This window comes from Macaca fascicularis, chromosome Y (genome assembly GCF_037993035.2).
Source record: "Macaca fascicularis isolate 582-1 chromosome Y, T2T-MFA8v1.1".
Classification (NCBI taxonomy): Eukaryota; Metazoa; Chordata; class Mammalia; order Primates; family Cercopithecidae; genus Macaca; species Macaca fascicularis.
The window spans coordinates 4,741,906-4,764,441 of NC_132903.1; the positions used below are offsets into that span (position 1 = coordinate 4,741,906).

A 22,536-nucleotide genomic window follows, 5' to 3' on the forward strand; every position below is an offset into this window, starting at 1 on the left:
CTGAATCACCAAGGTGAAGTTACTAGGAGGCTGGGCTTTTGGGAGGGGATAAGTTCACAAGGTGTACAGCTCTCATGAATGAGATTAGTGTCCTTACAAAAGAGGCCTGAGAGAGAATCCTTGCCCATTTTACCATGTGAGGACACAGCAAGAAAGTAACTTCAATAAACCATCTCACAAGACACCAAATAGGCTAGCCCTTGGTGTTGGACTTCTCAATCTCCAAAACTGTGAGAAATTTCTCTTCATTGTAAGTCACCTAGTCCATAGCATTGTGTTACAGTGTTCTGAATGAACTAAGACTCCATGCAAAAGACAGAGTAGACAGAAATGTTTGAAGTATTGAAAGAAAAACCCAAACTGGAATTTCAGCAAAATTACCATTCAAAAACCAGGGAAAAAATTTTCTCAGACAAACAAGAACTTGAGAGACTTCTGTAACTAGAACACATGGCTAAGAGGAGAAACCATGAGAGATGAGGAAAGGAATGGGAGCTTTTGTATTTTTTGTGTAATTTTTCTATATATCAACATGGCTTTAAAAAATAAAGTATATTAATCAATAAAAATAAAAAAAGTTTCAACAAATTCATATCTCTATATCAAAACCTTAATAGCTTTACTGTGCCATCAGATAAAGCAGGTCCTGCACTGAGGCCTCACTTTCATTCTACTAAGGGAAGAAACCACCCCTCATATTGTCCTATGCCCAATTTCTGCCTCCAAAGAATGAAAAGACAGAAATGAAATCCACAGGGAGAGAGCCAGTGCCGCACCTGGGCCTGGTTAAAGATTGACCCCCGACCTAACTGGTTATGTTACGTATAGATTCCAGACATTGTATGGAAAAGCATTGTGAAAGTCCCTGTCCTGTTCTGTTCCTTTCTGATTACCGGTGCATGCAGCGCCCCATCATGTACCCTGTTTGCTCAATTGATCACGACCCTCTCACGTTGAGAGGTGAGAGCCCTTAAAAGGGATAGGAATTGATCACTTGGAGAGCTTGGTGGTTGGAGACGTGAGTCTTGACTAAACTCCTGGCGGAATAAAGCCCTTCCTTGTTTAACTCAGTGTATGAGGGGTTTTGTCTGCGGCTTGTCCTGCTACCCTACCTTTTCATAAGCTACTCTCCAGCCACTCCTTACCTGCGCTTTCTCCTTCAATTGTCTGAGTCGCTAATGTGCTAGACCTCCCAAGGTACACTTTATTATCATGTCACACTGTATTACAATTAATGGTAATTTAAATTTTGCTAGTCCTTTCCTCCCATTACAATAAATATTGAACAGCTTGCATAGTAGTGGCATTCTCCAGGGAATATGTGCAAATATTACCTGAAGATACCTTCTAAAACGTGTCATTATGCCTTATTGAAATAGCAATGAGATTTGGTGTAATTGTAAAGTAAAAATAATTTTTTTCCTTTTCCTCTGATTTCCATACTATCTAATGTAATTTATCTGTACACTAGTTTTATAATTATTAATTACAACAGTCCCTCATATTTGTAGGTGATATATTCCTAGACCCTCATTGGATGCCTCAAACTGTCAATAGTCCTGAATTCTCAATATGTTTTTTTTTTTTTTTTTAATGTGATAACTGAGGGACAGCAACTAAGTGAATAAAGGGTAGGTAACATGTACAGTGTTGATATGCTGAACAAAGAGATGATTTACATCCTGGTCGAATGGAGAGGAACAAGACAAGATTTCATGACACCACTCAGAATGGAAAGAAATTTAAAATGTATGTATTGTTTATTTCTGGAACTTTCCATGTAATATGGACTGCAGTTGTCTCCATGTAACTGAAACCACACAGAAAACAGTACTGTGAATTTATAACATTTCAAATAAACTTATGTGCACAGACTGAATTACCATGTAGTCCAGACATACCTCATTTTATTGTGCTTTGCTTTACTGAATTTCAAAGATACTATGTTTACTACAAATTGAAGGTATGTGGAAACCCTGGATATCAAGCAAGCAAGTCCATCTGTACCACTTTTCCAACATAATGTGTTCACTTTGCATCTCTGCAACTCTCTCAATTGTTTTAAACTTTTTCATATTATATCACTGATTTGTAATCAGGGATCTTTGATGTTATCATTTTCATTGTTTGGGGCACCACAGACAGGGCAGCAAACTTAAATTAATAAATGTTCTCTGTTCTAACTGCTACATCATTTAGTCCTTCTATTTTTCTCCCTCTCTTCAGACCTCCATATTCCCTGAGTCACAAAAGTATTAAATTAGGCCACTTAATAAACCTCACAATGGCCTCCAAATATTTGAATGAAAGGAAGAGTTGCATATCTCTCACCTGAGATTTGTGGATTAATTCATAACTTTGAAAGAAGTTTTACTATGGATATTTATTTTTTATTTTTTGAAACAGGGTCTCACTCTGTCACCTATGCTGGAGTGCAGTGGTGCAATCTCAGCTCACTGCAGTCTTGTCCCCCTGTGCTCAAGCAACCCTCTCACCTCAGCCTCCCAAGTGTCTGGGAATGCAGCCACATGTCATTATGCCCTGCTATATTTTTGAAGTTTTGGTACAGATAGGGTCTTGTTATGTTGTCCAGGCTGGTCTCCAACTCCTGGGCTCAAGCAGTCTTCCTGCCTTGGCCTCCCACAGTGCTGTAATTAAGGGCCTGAGCCACTGCATCAAGCCACATCTCTCCCTTTAAATCCAAAGCTGGAACAATTAAAGTTAGTGAGCAAGGCATGTCCAAAGCTAACACAGTCACAAAGTGAGCCCTCTTGCACCAGTTAGCTGAGTTGTGAAGGCCAAGGAAAGTAAAACTACTAATCCCGTGGACATACAAATGTTAAGAAAGCAAAACCACCTTATTGATGATATAAAGAAAGTTTTAGTGGTCTGCATAAAGGCTGTCATCACTGACAACATTCCCTTAAGCCAAAGCCTAACCCAGAGAAAGGGTCTAAACCCCTCCTTCACGTCTATGAATGCTGACTGTGGTGAGGAAGCTGCAGAGGAAAACTCCGAAGCCAGCAGAAGTTGGTTTATGAGGTACAAGGAAAGAAGCCATCTCCATAATATAAATAAGTGCGAGGTAAAGCAGTAAGTTATCCAGAAGACCTAGCTAATATCACAAATGAAGGTGGCTATACTAAACAATAGATTTTCAATGAAGATGAAACAGCCTTATAATGGAAGATAATGTGATTTAGGACTTTTCTAACTAGAGAGAAGTTAACGCCTGGTTCCAGGGCCTCAAAAAGACAGACTGACACCCTTGTTAAGAGCTAATGAGGCTGGTGACTATAAGCTGAAGGCAATGCTCATTATCATTCTGAAAATCCCACAGCCCTAATGCAGTGTACTAAATCCACACTGACTGTGCTTTATAAATGGGATAACAAAGCCTGTGTGATAGCCCATCTGTTGGCAGCATGGTTTACTGGATATTTTAAGTCTATATGGATAGGTACTACTCAGAAAAAGGGATTCCTTTCAATGTAATACTTCTCATTAAATATGCACTTGGTCATTCAAGAGCTCTGACAGATGTAAAAAGAGATTAAATTTGTCTTCATGCCTAACACAGTATGTATTCTGCAGCTCATGGATCAAGAAGTAATTCTGACTTTAAGTCTTATTATTTAAGAAATACTTTTCATTTGATAAGTCTATATATAAATAACACAGACAGCAATTCCTTAATAAAGTTAAGCAAAGGAAATAGAAAACTTTCTGAAATGGATTCACTATCACTCAACATGTCATTAAGGACATTCATGATTCATGGGAGGAGGTCAAAATGAATGTGGAAGTTGATTCCAATCCTCATGGATGACTTTCAGGAGTTCAAGACTTCAGTTGAGGAAGGAACTACAGATGTAGAAATGGCAAGACAGTTTGATAAGTGGAGCGTGAAGAAGTGACAGAATTGCTGCAATCACACAATACATTTTGAATGGATTAGAAGTTGCTTTCTCAGGGATGAGAAAACAAAGTAGTTTTCTGAGAGGAAATCTACTCCTGGGGAAATGCTGTGAACACTACAGTGATAAAAATGACTTGGAATATATAAACTTATTTGATAAAGGCAGTGGCAAAGTTCAAGAGGAATGACTCTAACTTTGAAAGAAGTTCTATCATTGGTAAAACATCAAATAGCATGGCATCCTACAAAGAAGTCTTTCAAGAAAGAAAGAGTCGGTTGGGCACAGTGGCTCATGCCTGTAATCCCAGCACTTTGGGAGGCCAAGGTGGGCAGTTCACTTGAGGTCAGGAGTTTGAGATCAGTCTGACCAATATGGTGAAACTCCGTCTCTACTAAAATTACAAAAATTAGCCAGGAGTGGTAGTGCAGTCCCAGCTACTTGGAAGGCTGAGGCAGGAGAATTACTTGAATCTAGGAGGCAGAGGTAAGCCAAGATAGCCCCATTGCACAGCCTAGGCAACAGAGTGAGAGTCTGTCTCAAAAAAAGGGAGGGAGGGAGGGAAGAGAGAGAGGAATGAAGTAAAGAAGGGAGGGAGGGAGGATCACAGTAGCAAATATCATTGTTGTCTTAAGGGGTCACAGCCACTCCATCAGCAAACACTATACTGATCAGTCAGCAGTCATCACCATAGAGGCAAGACCCTCTACTGGCAAAAAAAATTATGACTTGCTTAATAATCACAGGCTTTCTTTTTTAAGCAATAGAATATTTTCAAATTAAGATGTATATGCTGTTTGCTTATACAAACTGTAATTGCAAACTGACACAGCATATTGTAAACATAACCTTTATATGCACTAAAAAATGAAACTAAATTAGTGTGATTGGCTTTATTATGAACTCACTTTATTGCAGTTGTCTTGCATGAAACCTGTAAGATGTCCAAGGAAGGCCTGTAATGATCTTGGTACCACTTAAAAGTTTTAAACGATTATCAATTACTTAAATTACTTTTTAAAGACAAAGTCATTCTTTAAATTTCTATCTTTTCTTCTTAGAATGTACACAAACTAAATAAAGATAAAACTACTATATAAGAGCCAAGAAAGCCTCTAGTCCTTTTTTTACCTGAGCGGAGTTAGATCGCTGTTTTCTCCACGGCTCTTCTATGCTGCTGTTCAGGTCTGTATGGTTATGAGGTAGAGTGTGTGTATTCTGCTGCAGGTAAGGCACATTTCCATTACTTTCACTTCCTGCTATACAGTTACTGCCTAGCAAGACAGTGTCTGTACTTCCTAGAATTTTTGATGTGCCACAAGGAACACAGCCTGCAGAAAAAGCTCCATTGGACAAAAGTTTTTCAATGCAAGCAGGGTGAACTCCAGGCTGAGAGACGCTAGATACTCTGGTCAGAGCAGCATGGGGTTGTCGATCAGAGACAGAGTTTGTAGGCAGTGACGAATCAGCTATTGCCCCATTATGAATTCCAGTAGTTCGTACCTGAGCAACTCCTTTGTGTCTCATCTTCAAAAACAAAAAAGAAACACTGCTGTAACTTAGAAAATGTGTAGTTCATACATCTCTAATTTCATATAACATTTCATGTCTCTAATTTAAAAAACATGTATTTCGACAATAGATTCACTTTAAAATATAATTCCTACACAAAGAAGAAAGGTGTTTCAATATATAAAGAAACGACCCTAAAACAGCTCAAGGGCAAAATAAAGCAGATAAAAATTATAAATGATTAAAAAACTTACAGGCTTTTTTTCTGTCATGAAACAGAAGATTTCAAATTTCCATTCAATTTACATTCTTGTCAAGTCTTTCAAATCAATCATTTGGTTCTATGTTAATCTGAGTATATTTCCTTTTTAAAAAATTTGTCCATTACTAATACATATGTGAAACTCAGATATATACATTCCATGAAGTATTCACAGAAACTATAAGTTAGCATTAATATCCTCTAAAATGATACTGTAGTAAAGAAATATTCTCAACATGTTGATAAATTTTAGAGAAAATAAAAATATTATACATACTTGCTGCATTAAGACAAACTGACTTTCTAACTGTTCCAGCTGATGCTTCTGTGCTGGATTTAAATTATCTCTATTTGCACGCAGTTGTTCCAAGTGCTAGAAGAAGAAAAGAGGCGAATACAATCAAAGTTTAGTCTAAAATTTAAGACAATATAAGGCAACTCCTCACTAAAAAGACTACACACATAGAACCTTTACAGGATGAAAGACAGCAATTCCTAAACAATGTTAAGATAGTGATTTTTTTTTGAGACGGAGTCTCACTCTGTCGCTCAGGCTGGAGTGCAGTGGTGCAATCTCTGCTTCACTGTAACCTCCGCCGCCTGAGATCATGCCATTCTCCTGCCTCAGCCTTCCGAGTAGCTGGGACTACAGGCATGTGCCACCACGCCCAGCTAATTTTTTGTATTTTTAGTGGAGACACGGTTTTACCATGTTAGACAGGATGGTCTCGACCTCTTGATCCTGTGATCCACCTGCCTTGGCCTCCCAAAGTGCTGGGATTACAGGCGTCAGCCACCGTGCCCAGCCACAATAGTGATTCTTAACCAATGTTAGTCAAGCTCAAAATCCTTTAAGAAGTGTGAAAAAGTGGCCGGGCATGGCGGCTCACACCTGTAATATGAGCACTTTGGGAGGCTGAGGAGGACAGATATCGAGGTCAGGAGATGGAGACCATCCTGGCCAACATGGTGAAACCCCATCTCTACTAAAAATACAAAAATTAGCTGGGTGTGGTTGCACACACTTGTAATCCCAGCTACTTGGGAGGCTGAGGCAGGAGAATCCCTTGAACCTGGAAGGCGGAGGTTGCAGTGAACTGAGATCGCATGTCACTGCACTCCAGCCTGGCAACAGCGCGAGACTCTGTCTCAAAAAAAAAAAAAAAAAAAGTCTGAAAAAGGCAGTAAAATCTAAAATTCTGAGGAAAGCTGTTTTGTGTGGTTTTAGTTAAATGTATTATGGGGAAATAAAAATTCAAAGACAAAGCTATTTGGCTTAAAATGTATTATAATAAAAGTGCTTAATGCAATATTATTTGTAACAGAATTACTGAAAAACATGTAAATGACCAATAGTTGGGATCTGTTTAAATAACGGATTTGCCCCATGCAATCATAAATAAAAGAATAGAGAAGCAATGCACAGACACAGGAAGATCCTCAAGATATACCTTTAAGAAAAAAACTGAGATCCTAAAATATATGTAAAAGTGTTCCTACAGTTCTACTTTAAAAAGAGAACTGGAGATCATACCATCGCATTCCAGCCTGGGCAACAAGAGTGAAACCCTGTTTTAAAAAAACCAAAAAACCAAAAAAACAAAACACACACACAAGAGAGACTTGGCCAGACGCAGTGGCTCACACCTGTAATCCGAGCACTTTGGGACACCAAGGTAGGCAGATCATTTGAGGTCAGGAGTTCCAGACCAGCCTGACCAACATGGTGAAAACTTATCTCTACTAAAAACAAAAAAATTTAGCTGGGCAAGGTGGCACATGCCTATAGTACCAGGTATTCGGGAGGCTGAGGCAGGAGAATCGCCTGAACCCAGGAGGTGGAGTTGATATCGTAAGCTGTGAGCTGTAAGCAGTGAGGCGATATCATGCCACGACACTTCAGCCTGAGCAACAAAGCAAGACTGTCTCAAAAAAAAAGCAATACGCAAACATATTTGTTTGTACACGCACAACTTACATCTCTAGAAAAAAATTGTTAACATTGCCAGTCCATGAAAAACTAAAAATAGGTGGTTAGAGACAGAAACTGGAAGGTCACTCATCTTATGTAATCTAAGTCTCCTCTCCTCTCACAAAATGGATCCTGATTCCTATTATTCTGGAAAATGTGGGCTCATTTTAATTACATTCATATTAACTTAGTTAACTGTCATTCAATTTGACACTTAATACCTAAAAAACAATGTTTACTGTTTTTACCACTTTCAAATTGGGGAAAGATTGTCAAAGAAATTCATACCTGTAATTTCTGTGGTGTCAAACACAATGAATAAACTTGCTGTACTGGATGATGTGAAAGACTCTGGACAACATTCCAGTTATCAGAACCATTCTAAGGAAAATTTATTGTAAAAGATTATTTGCTTAATTTCATACACTTATAGTTATGACTAGTGAGAACCAAGTGACAAGGAATTGGAATAGGTATATATATACATATACATATGATTTATCCTCATTAAAATTATTTAAAATGCACAATTAATTCATAAACGTACACATTTAGAAAAAAAGGCCCATATTTAAAATAGGTCTCAAAGAGGTAGAAAAGTGGTCTACTCCTATTCAACATTCAATTTATTTCAACGTCAGAAGTGATGGTAAAAACTATGTTAAAACTGTAAAAGCAGGGAAATGAATAAAATGACATGATGAACACAAACTTTTCCCTACCTTCTATATTTAATGTGATGCAAAGATTATGGAATAGAAATACTGCTTCACTTTCTGATGTCCACAAGCTTAAAATACAGTCCAGGCACAATTTCAGAAGAGTTAGTTTCATTTTTGATTGGGATTTTCCATATCTCTAAAATGTATATATACCTTTGTTGGACTAGATGTTCTTTTCTTCTTAGCAGGACTGGACAGGCCTTCTACTTGGCTAGAAGTAATCATGTGTAGTGACAAGGATTGCTGTAAAATTGGTGTTTGACTGTGGTTTAATACAGGTTCAGTATTTGGATCATGAGCTCTATAAGCCTAAGGATCACAGAAGTAAGACAAAAATATGGTTCTACATATTCCTAATTCACTCCTTCAAATTATAAAACTTTATATACTTTTCAACACTATGTGGACATCATTGATGGCAATTATTCAAAATTATAATCACATGAATCATCAAGTGAGCAATATGTGTCTTCTTTAGAAAAGTTTCATCTTTTAAACTTAATAAACAACTATAGAAAAGTCACTTAAGAAATAACTTTCAAATCATGAGAATATACAAAGGTTTGAAACTGGCACCCGTATTTCTTCCCATATCAGAGGGAATTTTATTTTGATTTTCTAAAACTCTTTGGAATTAAAAAAGTTTTATTTTTTAATTAAAAATATTTCTCTATTTTAAAGTCTTAGTGAAATAAATTTGATTACTAAAGAGTGAAAAAAAAAAAACCCTTAAAGCTGGGCACCTACAGAATATAACCCAACTTCTCACCTGCTGTGCTGTGTTCATGGCACCCTGCCTGGAGGTAAGCTCTGCGGGGATTGGTAGGCTCCATGCCTCCTCAATACTAGGAAGTAATTTAGTTTTATTCTGTAGACTACTTTGTGGAAGGTTACACAACTGAGCCTAGGAAAAATTATGTGAAAAGCAAATTTAACACAAGCCTACTTGAGTAAGAGCAAGTCCACAAAATCCTCAGTGTTATAGGTATTTAAAAAAAAATTCTAAATTTGGGGATTTTAGGTAGATGTTAAATATAAGAAGGGCAACTAGAATATTCTTGTGAGAATCAGAACAAAGACAAGCTCTATTTTTCAGTTCTCATAGATACCTTCTCATGAAATTTTAAGCAAGAGTGAAAAATGGCATTTGTGTTATTTTCTCTACCATGCTATGAAAACTTAAAAATGTAGATATAGCACACTGAAAAAGTTCACGCATATTAATGTAAAATATAAATATGCATCAATAAATGTGCAAAAGAACTTAGTTTACATACTGCATATTTCACTTAAAATTAAATGAAAAATAATACCACAAAATATTACAAAGTATGGAAACAAGGTAGCATCAAAACATAAATAGACAAACATGCCAGCGACCTTTCTCCTGCCAATTATAGGAATATACGTGTCATTTAAAAAATACTATTTAAGATTTTTACCTGTAGAAATTTAATTCTTGCAGCAAGCGTAGAGGTATTACTACAACGTTTGCTTCTAGTTGCATTTAGGTAGCATTTAATGGCATCCTGAGGTTGATTGCAGGATTCATAGAGAGTACCTAGGTCCATCCAGGCTGCTGCATGCCCATGGTCCAATTGTACAGCACAAATATAGGCCTGTAAAGCATCCATAGGCTGATTTTGCTGCTGATACAACACACTGGAAAGAAAAAGAATGCTGTCAAAATTAACTGGTTACTTTCTTTTGTTTATTTTTGTTTTTCTGAGAGTGTGTCTCACTCTGTTGCCCAGATGGGAGTGAAGTGGCGTTTCCAAGGCTCACCACACCCTTGACCTCCCCAGCTCAAGCAATCCTCCCACCTCAGCCTCCTGCGTAGCTGGGACTATATAGGACACGCCACCATGCCTGGCTTTTTTTTTTTTTTTTTTCATTTTTCATGGAAATGGTGTCTTACCATATTGCTCAGGCTGGTCTTGAAATCCTGGACTAAAGAGATCAACCAGCCTCAGCTTCCCAAAGTACTGGGACTACAGGCATGAGCCACTACTACTTCCAGCCAGTTAATTTTATATTACTATACAGTATATTAGATGTTTTGATCATCCAGTATATCAAGTGAACTTCTATTGCTTTTATATACATAGCCTTACCCTATTGAACACCATGTATCTGCACTTGCTTCTGATTTATCAATAGATTGCCTGTAAGATATAAAGGCATCCTGAACTTTCCCAATACTTGAATAACACCTAAAAGGAAAAAATATAAATAAATAAATATAATTCCATGAATAATTTATTTGCGAAAAAGATGAACTGTATTCCAAAGAAGAAAAAATAATGGGCAAGCATAGGTATATGTGTGTATATATGATTATCGATATACATTATATGATTTATTTTAATCTGTATTGTTAACTAGATGTTAAATACTGTCTTGAAAGAGTCAGTACATGTTATATTAATAAACTCTTCTGAAACTATTGGAGATTTCTTCAATACTATAATATTGAGGGTTAAACATAAAGCTCTCTATTTACACAGTTTGACCTCAGGCTTCCTACATCATAAGAATAGAGTTAAATATAAAAAGTATCTTTGATAATGACTTTTATATTAGGATTTAATATTCCTCTTCCATTTAATAACACTCAAAACACTATCATTCTTCGTTAACTGTGTGACTTGTTGAAAAAAGTAAATCTTTTGTAAAAATGATTATCCACATGTAGTTCTCTACACATAAAGTTTTTAACTTTATATTCTTTATGATGGAGGAATTCTATGTGTGTGCATATGTTACCAAGAAACCATCTGTATAATTTCACTTTACTATGACATTAGATGATACAAAACAGCAAAAATCCTTCAATATCTTTAGTGGTACAGGTACTATAGGTTGATTTCTCAATCTCTTCTAATTTGTGTATCCCGAACAGATGGGAACCACAGATAAAAACAGAAAACATGAGAAGAGGGATTTCATACAGATTTGGAAAATATGTGCAAATATTACTGAACCTACAAATGGAAAATTTTAAATCTAGGCTATCAACTTGAGATATGTAGTTTAAAGGGCAAGTAATACGATTAAAATAAAAATAAATATGGGCAGACAAAACCATATACAGACACTAGTAAAGAACTATACGGGAAAAAATAGAAATGGCAAGAAAGAAAAAGATGGGGGAAAATAAACCTAATGATTAATGAAGATGTGATGATGGGATTACAGAATAGGGGTCGGGGGGCAATTGTTTTAAGCTTGGTTCAATGGGAAAATGGCAGTATCAATTAAAAATGAAAAAAAGAAAACACACATACACAAATCAGGAAAGTTGCTAGAGAACACCACGAAGAGTGTTTTTAAAAATGCCAATTTAGATGTGATGTGAGGACTTTGGTAATGCTCAGTAAAAAGAACCAGACGTGGTACTGAATTATAAGCTAACTTAAAGTCAGAGATTTTAATTTGGAATTTACTCATATGGGAGAGTGATTTAAGAACACAGATGCATATAAGAGAAGTGTAGAAACATGTCTACAGAATGAGTCATTAATGGGCTGGGAAATACAAGAAATGCCAGTAACTGAAACAGAGATATTTAGAGGATGCATACAAACTACAGTGGGGGAGGGGAGTGGTGAGATGAAGAAGATACTTAATAACAATGGTAACAGCAACAGACACCAGAAAGAACGTGAATGTTAATAGAAAAGACAGAAATTTTCTTCAAACCAATTTCAGATTATCAGACAAATCTGCTAATGCTGAAAGAAATAGCAGTATTTTCTCAGACCAGCATTTTCCAATTCCATTTCCAAAAAGTGAAAACTAGAAAGCCAATGCACCAAAACACAGATCTGAGTCCAGTCACCAAATACTTTCCCTCTAATGCATGTGTCTAGGTTCCTCTGTGGTAATCTAGAGTAATACAAAAAGCACAGGGTAAATTTGAGTGACAACTCTTTCTCTGATAATAATTACATGGCACCTTGAGGAAAACATTTTATTCCTCTGGACTTACTTCCTACCATCCATAAAATGAGAGTGAACAAAGGTTCACTCCCCTAATCTCTTCCAAATTTAACATTACACAGTTCTGTGACTCCAGGAGACATTTTAACTGAGGCAATAACCAGTGTCATTACGTAAAAATGTAATACTGCATCCCCATTTCACTTTGATATGTACATTCCAATTGAAAAGCTGTATCAATATTCAACACAGCCCTAAATAATGACAAATTATCAGATGCCTATGTGTCTTACTAACACCCAATGTCCTTATGCAGAGCTTTAATAACTTTTTAAGAATAACTTTTAGCAAACCATTTTTTCAGCACAAATTACATTAGAAGTGTTAAATCAGAAGGCAGTAGATGAGACTGAAAAAAGTAAAAGCAGAGAAAAAAATTTCCATGAAACCAAAGCAGGTTAATTACCTTTATCTGAGAAGTCAGAAAGTATTCTGTAATGTTTGAAAATTTTAGCTAAAAAGGTTAAAACCAAACCACACCCAAATGCCTTACATTCATATGACTCAGGGAAAGACCTTCGTGAATACTACTTTCCTTATAGAGATATAAAAGTGTATTATTGAAACTAATTTTATTTCATTTTTTTGAGACAGGGTCTTACTCTGTCACCCAGGCTGGAGTGCAATGGCACAATCTCAGGTCACCGTCACCTCCGCCTCCCGGGTTCACGTGATTCTCCTGCCTCAGCCTCCCAAGCAGCTGGGACTATAGGCATGCACCACCACGCCCAGCTAATTTTTGTATTTTTAGTAGAGACAGGGTTTCACCACGTTGGCTGGGATGGTTTCCAACTCCTGACCTCATGGTCCACCTGCCTTGGCCTCCCTAAGTGATGGATTACAGACAGGTGTGAGCTACTACACCTGGCCTTCATTTTATTTTTTTGAGACAGGGTCTCATTTTGTCACCCAGGCTGTTGTGTAGTGGCAAGATCACACCTCACTGCATCCTCCAACAATCCTCTCAACCTCAGCCCTCCCAGTAGCTGAGACCACAGGCGGGCACCACCACACCCAGTTAATTTTGGTATTTTGGGTAGAGACAGGGTTTCACCATTTTGCCCAGGCTGATATTTGACTCCTGAATTCAAGCAATCCAGCCTCCTTGGCCTCCCAAAGTGCGGGGATTGCAGACATGAGCCTGAGACTGTAATTTTAAGCATCTTTCATTATATTATCTTATAAAATTCTACAAGAAGTAAACAATTACAACCATCCTTTACAATAATGAGACATTTCGGTACTACAACAAAACATGCAACGTATCTTATTCTTGGAAAAAAAAAGCAAAAAAATGTCCTGGTTCATAGTCTTCCTATTTATGGTAAAAAGAATTGCTCAAATATAATAAAAATGCCATAGACCAAAGTTTACACCTGCCACTTTTGGTAATTAACCTCTTTTAATGTTACTGTATTAACGCATACACTGTGCAAAAGCTAACAGTACGTAAGAGTGCTAGCTCTAAGCCTAAACGCTACTTAGTTAGTTCACTTGCTCTATTTAGTACTAGAACTATTCCATTGAATAATAAAGCCAGTTTGCTCAAAACACTTTGTTGTGCAATGCAGATACAAAACAGATTCAGCTTCTCCTGAACTTGAATGGTGGATCAAGTCAAAGTTTGGGACTCTCAAGTTTTGTATTACAAGCAATGCAAGGTCAAATTATTTTACAAACCCTAGAGTTCTTCATTATGAAAACTCTACCACAAAGCATTACCTTCATTTTTATTATTTATCATTAACAGATGACCAATATTTTAAATAAGGAATAATCCTAAAAATAATCTCCCTTTAATATAAATGCTTTCCTAACTTTCAAAAAAAAAGAAACACTGTACACAACTAAAGTTAACAGAAAAACTAAATTCGAATGCGACTGCATGTCAAAGTTACACAAAATAAGCTACCCTATGTATAAACAAAACTAAAATTTACCACTGAAACAAATTAGGGCAATTAAATTAAGATACAACATTGTTTTGAAAAGATGCCTGACAGTTATAATCGAATCCTCTCAATACTTAAGTAAAAATTGAGACGTCAATTAATATTTATGTGTCTGATTTAATTTACTTCATAAAGTGCTAAGCACACAGAAAAACTCAAAACTCATCCTGTGGTCAAGAAAAATAGGGAGAAAAAAATGTCTGGGTTACCAAAAATTTTTATGTTCCTACCAAAACAAACAATAATAACTTACACATTTCCTCTAGAATTTCCACTAGCACTGTAATCTGAGGACTATGATTAATAAAAATATTTCCATATTAATATACAAAATCACCAGCCAAGATTATAAACAGCAAATTTCTACTGATGACTGACAGATAAAATTTGGGGTTTTGTTGAATATTTTTAAAAATACTAGATATCAAAGGAAATACAATTTAAATACTAAATTGAAAAACTATTAGTGATTATTATGTGATGATACTCTTTAAGACCCTTTAAAAGTTAGCAATAACTCTACTCAGATTAAGAAAACGTGACGACGACACCACAATTCTACTAAACACAAAAATCACCCAGGCATGGAGGCACACTCCTGTAGTCCTAGCTTCTCGGGAGGCTGAGGCACGAGAAACATTTAAGCCCGGAAGGCAGAGGTTGCAGTGAGCAGAGATCACACTACTGCATTCCACCCTGGGCAACAGAGCGAGAGCGAGACTATGTCTCAAAAAAAAAAAAAAAAAAAAAGAAAAAGAAAAATATGAAAACAAAATCTATTAAGTAAAAGAAGAGTACCTCAATAAGAGCAACTAAATTTAAAGCTATCTATTTTTTATCTGCTAGGAACTTTCAATTTTCCTTTTCTCTAAAATGAAAAAATATAGTTTCACATAAAATATTATATCCAATAAATATAATTATATTTTTATAAGTATACAACATAATTATATTTTAATGTAAAATAGAAAATATAATTATTTTAACTAGGGGGATATTTTAATGATTTTTAAATATTAATTATATTTTAATAAAAATGTAATTATATTTTAATTTTAATTAAATTATGATTATAACAGCAGTAAATAACCAAAGCAAAACTTCAAGGTAATACTGAAAATGCAAAATAAAACGTAGGTTCAAAGAGCTGTAGGAGTGGTACAGAGTGGGTACCATAGATTTTGTTTAATAAACAGATTAATAACTACAGCTACACAGGCAACTGAAAGACTAATTGGGAATTTATTTTTAAAATGTCACTTCCCAGATTACATTTTACAAAATCTACAAATGATTTTACATTACAAATAAACTCTAGATAGCACAAGTATCTCATCTCACCTTCCAAGAAAATACCAAGATTGGCCAGAATTAGGATCTGCCTCCAGTGACTTTTGGAGATACTGAATAGCATAGCTTTCCTTTGAGGCTTTGTCTCCTACTATATCCATATTATGATGCATCCAACCTATAATTAAAAAGGTATAAGCATTTACCCATCATTCTACTTCTTCAGTTTCAAGAAAATCATGGGTGAAACAGCAAATTACTTTTTCAGTAATTTATTCATTTAACATAGATCCCATTTTTCCAAAATTTGAAACTAGCAAACAAAGTGTAGGGAAGTCTATTTCACACAAAACGATACAATCAAAGCTAAAAAGGGATCTTAAAGCACACACAGAAAACTAAATGGTTTTAGGAACTGGCTTGACATAGAGATGACAAATCAAATTCTCTTTTGTAAATTTAATTTGGAAAAAAATGCAAGTTATAAATTATAAGCATAAAATTGATAAATTTACTATCCTTCAAAGGTTACCATGCAGTGAGAGAATTTTAAAAACAACTTTCAACCCCATGCTTACATCCAAAGAATAAAAAAATGCTTATGTAATCAGAGATAATCCATTTACATTCTTTCTGCTGTTGTTGAGATGGAGTCTTGCTCTGTCACCCAGGATGGAGTGCAGTGGCACAACCTCGGCTCACTGATACCTCTGCATCCCAGGTTCAAGAGATTTTTCTGCCTCAGCCCCTCAAGTAGTCAGCATTACAGGCATGGGACACTATGCCTGGCTAATTTTTGTAGTTTTAGTAGAGACAGCATTTCACCATGTTGGGTAGGCTGGTCGTAAACTCCTGGCCTCAAGTGATCTGACCACTTCAGCCTCCCAACAACGTACTGGGATTACAGGCATGAGCCACCACACCTGGCCCATTTATATTCTTTTTAATAGCTGCTTTCAACTTTTACCTAAAATATAAACTTTCATAACATCTCAAAATAATATATAATTAATTTAATAACACTTTAAACAACTTACAAAAGGCTTCATACATTATTGACATTGTTTATTTACAATAATAATATTATAAACGTCACAGCATTAGATAAACAATCACAACAAAACTTCCAGGCTATATGGAAAAAGCAAAATGGAAAGTAGGTTCAAAGAGCCATAAGAGTGGTACAGAGTGTGTACCAGAGATTTTTGTTTAATAAATAGATTATGAACTACAGCTACATAAACAATTGAAAACTAATAGGTAATATATGCTGAATGCTCAAGTCAAATTAAAAAGTCTATCAGCTGTGACTTAACTCAAGTGTATAAAATTAGCTTTGCAAAAACATCTAAACAACACTTTGCTTAACTGCTTTTGAAACTGTGGATAAAATAGTGACATTATAAAAAAATGTATATTACAACCAGCTTGAATAAAAATTAGGATTTTATTTGCTTAGACCAAAAACAAAAAATAACTGTACTGAAGGACTACCAACAAATATTAACCCAAATAGCAAATATAATCAAGATAGATAAGCAACGAAATTAATTACTGGGGAGGGGGCTTGCTATATTCTAAATGATAACATATTATATTACTTTCAAATACTAGATTACCTTATCTTCAATATGAGAATGTAACAGATTTTTGAAAAGAAAATCCAGTAAGATGTTACATATAATTTTAGATGAAATGTCCCCATTGATCATATATCAATACAACTACAAAGCAAGCGTAGTATCCGCTTACCAGCTGTGTGATAATCTTGATTTAATTTACTTCATAAAGTGCTAAGCACACAGAAAAACTCAAAACTCATCCTGTGGTCAAGCAGTACGGATAATGTCCAGAATCCAATACTAGCTGCACTAAGCACTCTCTCTCTCTTTTTTTGGGGGGGGACTGAGCCTCTCTCTGTCGCCCACGCTGCAGTGCAGTGGCAATATCTCTGCTCACGGCAAGCTCCCCCTCCCAGGTTTACGGCATTCTCCTGCCTCAGCCTTCCTTAGCGGCTGGGACTACAGGCGCCCGCAACCACGTCCGGCTAATTTTTCGTATTTGTTTAGTAGAGATGGGGTTTCACCGTGTTAGCCAGGATAGTCTCCATCTCCTGACCTCGCGATCTGCCAGCCTTGGTCTCCCGAAGTGCTGGGATTACAGGCGTGAGCCACCGCGCCCGGCCTTGGATTTTGTTTTGTTTTGCTTTGAGACAGTCTCGGTCTGTTGCCCAGGCTGGAGTGCAGTGGCTCAATCTCGGCTCACTGCAGCCCCTGCATCCTGGGTTTAGGTGATTCTTCTGCCTCAGCCCGGCAAGTAGCTTAGATTACAGATGCACGCCACCACGCCTGGCTACTTTTTGTATTTTCAGTAGGGGGGGGTTTCACCATGTTGGTCAGGTTGGTCTCAAACTCCTGATCTTAAGTGATCTGCCTATGCAGGACCCCCACAGTGCTGGGATTACAGGCACCTGGCCAGCATTATGCAAAATCTTTATATAGATGGTAAGAAGGAGTGTGCTTGATACTGTTTATCAATAATGAAAATACACTTATAGAAGAAAACATTTATACAGCAGTCCCATTACCTGCATTTTTGCTCTCTATGGTTTCAGTCTCCCAGTGCCAAAAAATACTTAATGGCAAAATCTCAGAAATAAAATATTCGTAAGTTTTAAATTGCATGCCACTCTGGGTAGCATGATGAAAACTCAAACTACTACATCTTCTTCTACTCTCTGTCCAATGTATCCACACTGTCTATGCTACCCATTCAGTAGTCACTTAGTAGTCATCTTAGCTACAAGATTAGAAAAACATAGTAAAACATAGAGTTTGGAACTATTTGCAGCTTCCAGAGTATCATGGAACATATAACTTGGTATAACAGGGAACTACTGTAATAGAATTATTTATTTAAAATTTTACCTCAAAATAATACATAATAATTAAATGTCACATTTAGTCTTAAACCACAGATTTCTAAATGAAAACAAATGTCTCAGCAGAGGGAAAAAAATTGAACCTCAAAAGGAAAATCTCTTCAAATTAATGTAATGTATAACAAAAGTTAAGTTTTCATGTACCTAACTGTTGCAATACAGTTGCTTTTACTTGTGCAGGAAGGTTTTCTGTCTGTAAAAGTTGTTCATATGCTTCCTTTGCAGAATGATACTTCCTCTAAAGAGCAAAGGAAAAAGAATATTTAGAGAAAAATAGATAAATATTAAAATAAAAATACTCTTGATTTTAGCAATATATACATGGCCATTCTTAACTTGTAAGTAACTTAAATAATAAATCAATATGTAATAATGAATATTAAAAATTATGTGATAATAAAAAATAAAATATTACAATATTATTAAAATAGCTAGCACATGAATATCTACATATTAATAATGTTTAAGAAGTTTCTAGTACCATAAAAAAAACCCAGAAAGTAAAAAGTGCTAATATTTTAACTTAATATTTATTTTGCCCAGGCCAGCCATGTTTCAGATCATAGCAAAAAAACTAACATTAAATATAAGACGGCATAACCAAAATACTACATTTTTTAAAAAGTCTATCTCAACTGCTACAAAAAAAATTGCAACCTCTAACATTATTTAACTTTCATAAAGCCACAGAAGTATTCTACCAGAAAATGCAATATTAGCCTAGAAATACTTTCAAAGAGAAGAGTAATTTGTTAATACATCAAGTACCGCTATTCTTTACAAACTACTGCGCTTAGCAAAAAGTACAGAATCAAGAAGTGTTTAAAATTTAAATTCAAAATTTAAAATACACAATCTGGGAAAATAGTCTTTAGAAATATTTATAATTTTAAAGACATTACATTTTCCATAGATATATAGTAACAATGTTTGTAATATTTAAAGTTATAAGCAATTTTCTAAATAAAATCATTTGCACAGCTCTACCTCAAAAAGTACTAACACAACTAAAACCTATTATTGTTATAGTTATAAAGTTAAACTCAACTCCTACAAACTAAAATAAAACTAATATTGAATCTGAGATATAATTACCAAAACCATGCTAAACAAGGCAATAAGAAAGTGACTTGTACTTATAATCTCAGCTGCCTAAACAGCTTTAACATTTTAAAAATAAAATAACAAAACTATAGAGTGCCATTTCAAGAGTTACTAATCACTGTAACAAATTAGCAGAGCAATGTAACTTATTCAATGCTGCGTAAACTGGGACTGAAAATAAATGTAAACAAAACAGAGAAAGAAGTGGAGAGGTAAACAATGCTATTTTTCTCTCTCTTTCTCCCTCTCTCACACAGATGCAAATATAGAAAAAATGACCAAAAACAGGTGAAAGTAAGTCACAAGTAATGAAAAATGAAGTAAAATTTATAAGCACTTAAATTAATAAAAAACACATTTTCAAATAACGCACTATAGACCGCTGGAGAGTATCAGAGGGAAATAAAATATAAAGTGAAACATTCAAAATATTTTAATGGCAAAAAATTACAATTAAAAATGGCTAACCATCTCAGTGTAAAAAAGGAGAGGGGGCAGGGGCATGACAACATACATCACTTTTTCATGATTAAAAAAAAAAAAAAAAATTGGCTTGGCGAGGTGGCATATGGCTGTCATCCCAGCACTTTTCAAAGTCGAGGTGGGTGGATCTCTTGAGCCCAGGAGTTCAAGACTAGCCTGACCAACATGTTGAAACCCCATCTCTAATAAAAGTGCAAAAATTTGCCAGGCATAGTGTCGCACACCTGTAATCCTGTAATCTTAGCTACTCAGGAGGGTTAGGAAGGAGAAGTGCTTGAAACTGGGAGGTGGAGGCTGCAGGGAACCAAGGTTGAGTTACTGCACTTCAGCGAGCGACAGAGTGAAAACCTGTCCCCCAAACAAAACCCAAACCTCGAAAATTATAAATGGAAGGGAGATTCTTCAATGCAAGAAAGGCCATATGTGAAACCCCCCCAAACATGTCAGTGAAAGACTGACAGCTTTTCCCCTAATATCAAGAACTACAAAGGAAACCAAAATCACATTTCTACTCAACTTAGTAATGAAAGTTCTAGCTAAGCAATTAGACAAGAAATAAAACACATCCAAGTCAGAAAAGCAAATAAGCTCATTTTCCTGAGATGACATGATCTATATAAAAAAATTTTAAACATATACAAAAACCACACACACAGAGAAAAGTTGCCAGATTCAAAATCAGCATTTAAAAATTAGTTGTACTTTAGTCCCTCCTTATCTGCCGTTTCATTTTCCATGGTTTCAGTTACCCACGTGCAAATGAAGTCCAAAAACAGTAAATAATAAAAAAAAATCCAGAAATAGAACAATTTATAAATTTTAAACTGTGTGCTGTTCTTGGTAGCATTATGGTATATCACAATATTCATGCCACTGGGAATGTAAGTCGTCACTTTTTCCAGTGTACTTGCATTACATATATGTACCCACCCTGTACATGCTGTTAAGTCTCTTACTTAGTAGCTATCTTGATTATCAGCTTGAAAACCGTGATTCATAGTGTCCAGTACTATTCGAGTTTTCAGGTAACCTAAGGAAAAGTCTTGAAATGTGTCTCCCACAAGTAAGCTGATGGAGAATTTGTGGGGTGATAGGGCATAAGAAGGATTACTGTACACTAGCAATAGTAACTAACAATTTGAAAAGAAAATTAAGAAAACAATTCTATTAACAGGATTAAAAAGAAATTTTTTTTGAAGGAATAAATATATCAAAGGCGAAATATCTGTACATTGAAAACTACAAAACAATGCTAAATGAAATTAAAGACACAAACAGGAGACATTCTGCATTCATGAACGGAAATTCTTGATACTTTTGCAATGACAGCACTTTCTAAAGCAGTTTATGGATGTAAAACAACCCCTATGAAAACTGCGTACTGATTTGCAGAAACTGAAAAACTCATCCTAAAATTCATATTGCAAAGGGCCAAAAACAGCCAAATAACTGTTGAAAAAATAAAGTGAAGAATTTGCACATTCAAAGTTCATACTGACTAAAAAATGATAGTAAATGAAACAATATGGTATTGGCATAACAATAAAAGAGAGCCCAGAAATAAAATGCCCATACAGGTGGTAAACTGATTTTCACCAGAGATGCCAAAACACATCAATGGAAAATAGTGTTTTAAACAAATGGTGTTGAAAAATTCAATATCTACCTTGAAAATAATGAAAATGGGTCCTTATTTTATACTACATATAAAAAATTAACTGAAAATGAATCAAAGCCCCTTGAATCATACAACTCTTTTTTTTTTGTTTGTTTGTTTTTTTTTTGTTTTTTTTTTTTTTGAGACGGAGTCTCGCTCTGTCGCCCAGGCTGGAGTGCAGTGGCCGGATCTCAGCTCACTGCAAGCTCCGCCTCCTGGGTTCACGCCATTCTCCTGCCTCAGCCTCCCCAGTAGCTGGGACTACAGGCGCCTGCCACCTCGCCTGGCTAGTTTTTTGTATTTTTTTTAGTAGAGACGGGGTTTCACCGTGTTAGCCAGGATGGTCTCGATCTCCTGACCTCGTGATCCGCCCGTCTTGGCCTCCCAAAGTGCTGGGATTACAGGCTTGAGCCACCGCGCCCGGCCGAATCATACAACTCTTAAAAAAAATTGCATGATGTCTTCACATGTTGGATTTCACAGTGATTTCTTAAACATAACACTAAAAGCACAGGTAACAAAGAGAAAGTAGACTTCTCCAAAATTAAAACTTCTGTGCATCAAAGGACACTATCAAAATAGTGAAAACCACAAAGTCGGAGAAAATATATGCAAATCATGTATCTGGCAATGGGATTAACATTCAGTATATATGAAGAACTCCTACAATTTGACAACCAAACGCCTCACAACCAATTCAAAAAAGGGCAAAGGATTTGAAT

General features: G+C 35.8%; 1 protein-coding gene across 37 annotated transcripts in view; it reads right to left on the reverse strand.

Moving 5' to 3' along the window:
• Positions 1 to 22,536, reverse strand: part of LOC141406934 (histone demethylase UTY) — a 212,305-nt gene that overhangs the window by 77,687 nt on the left and 112,082 nt on the right. For 8 of the 37 annotated variants that reach the window (XM_074030483.1, XM_074030477.1, XM_074030482.1 and 5 more), the window contains 9 exons: positions 18,715 to 18,808; positions 15,681 to 15,807; positions 10,500 to 10,598; positions 9,828 to 10,047; positions 9,155 to 9,289; positions 8,539 to 8,694; positions 7,952 to 8,044; positions 5,969 to 6,064; positions 5,049 to 5,444 (listed from right to left, as the gene is read on the reverse strand). In XM_074030483.1, the coding sequence (XP_073886584.1) occupies positions 5,049 to 5,444; positions 5,969 to 6,064; positions 7,952 to 8,044; positions 8,539 to 8,694; positions 9,155 to 9,289; positions 9,828 to 10,047; positions 10,500 to 10,598; positions 15,681 to 15,807; positions 18,715 to 18,808 (1,416 nt within the window). The remainder of the gene's footprint in view (positions 1 to 5,048; positions 5,445 to 5,968; positions 6,065 to 7,951; positions 8,045 to 8,538; positions 8,695 to 9,154; positions 9,290 to 9,827; positions 10,048 to 10,499; positions 10,599 to 15,680; positions 15,808 to 18,714; positions 18,809 to 22,536) is intronic. The other 29 variants (XM_074030488.1, XM_074030480.1, XM_074030489.1 and 26 more) reach the window with 11 other exon arrangements.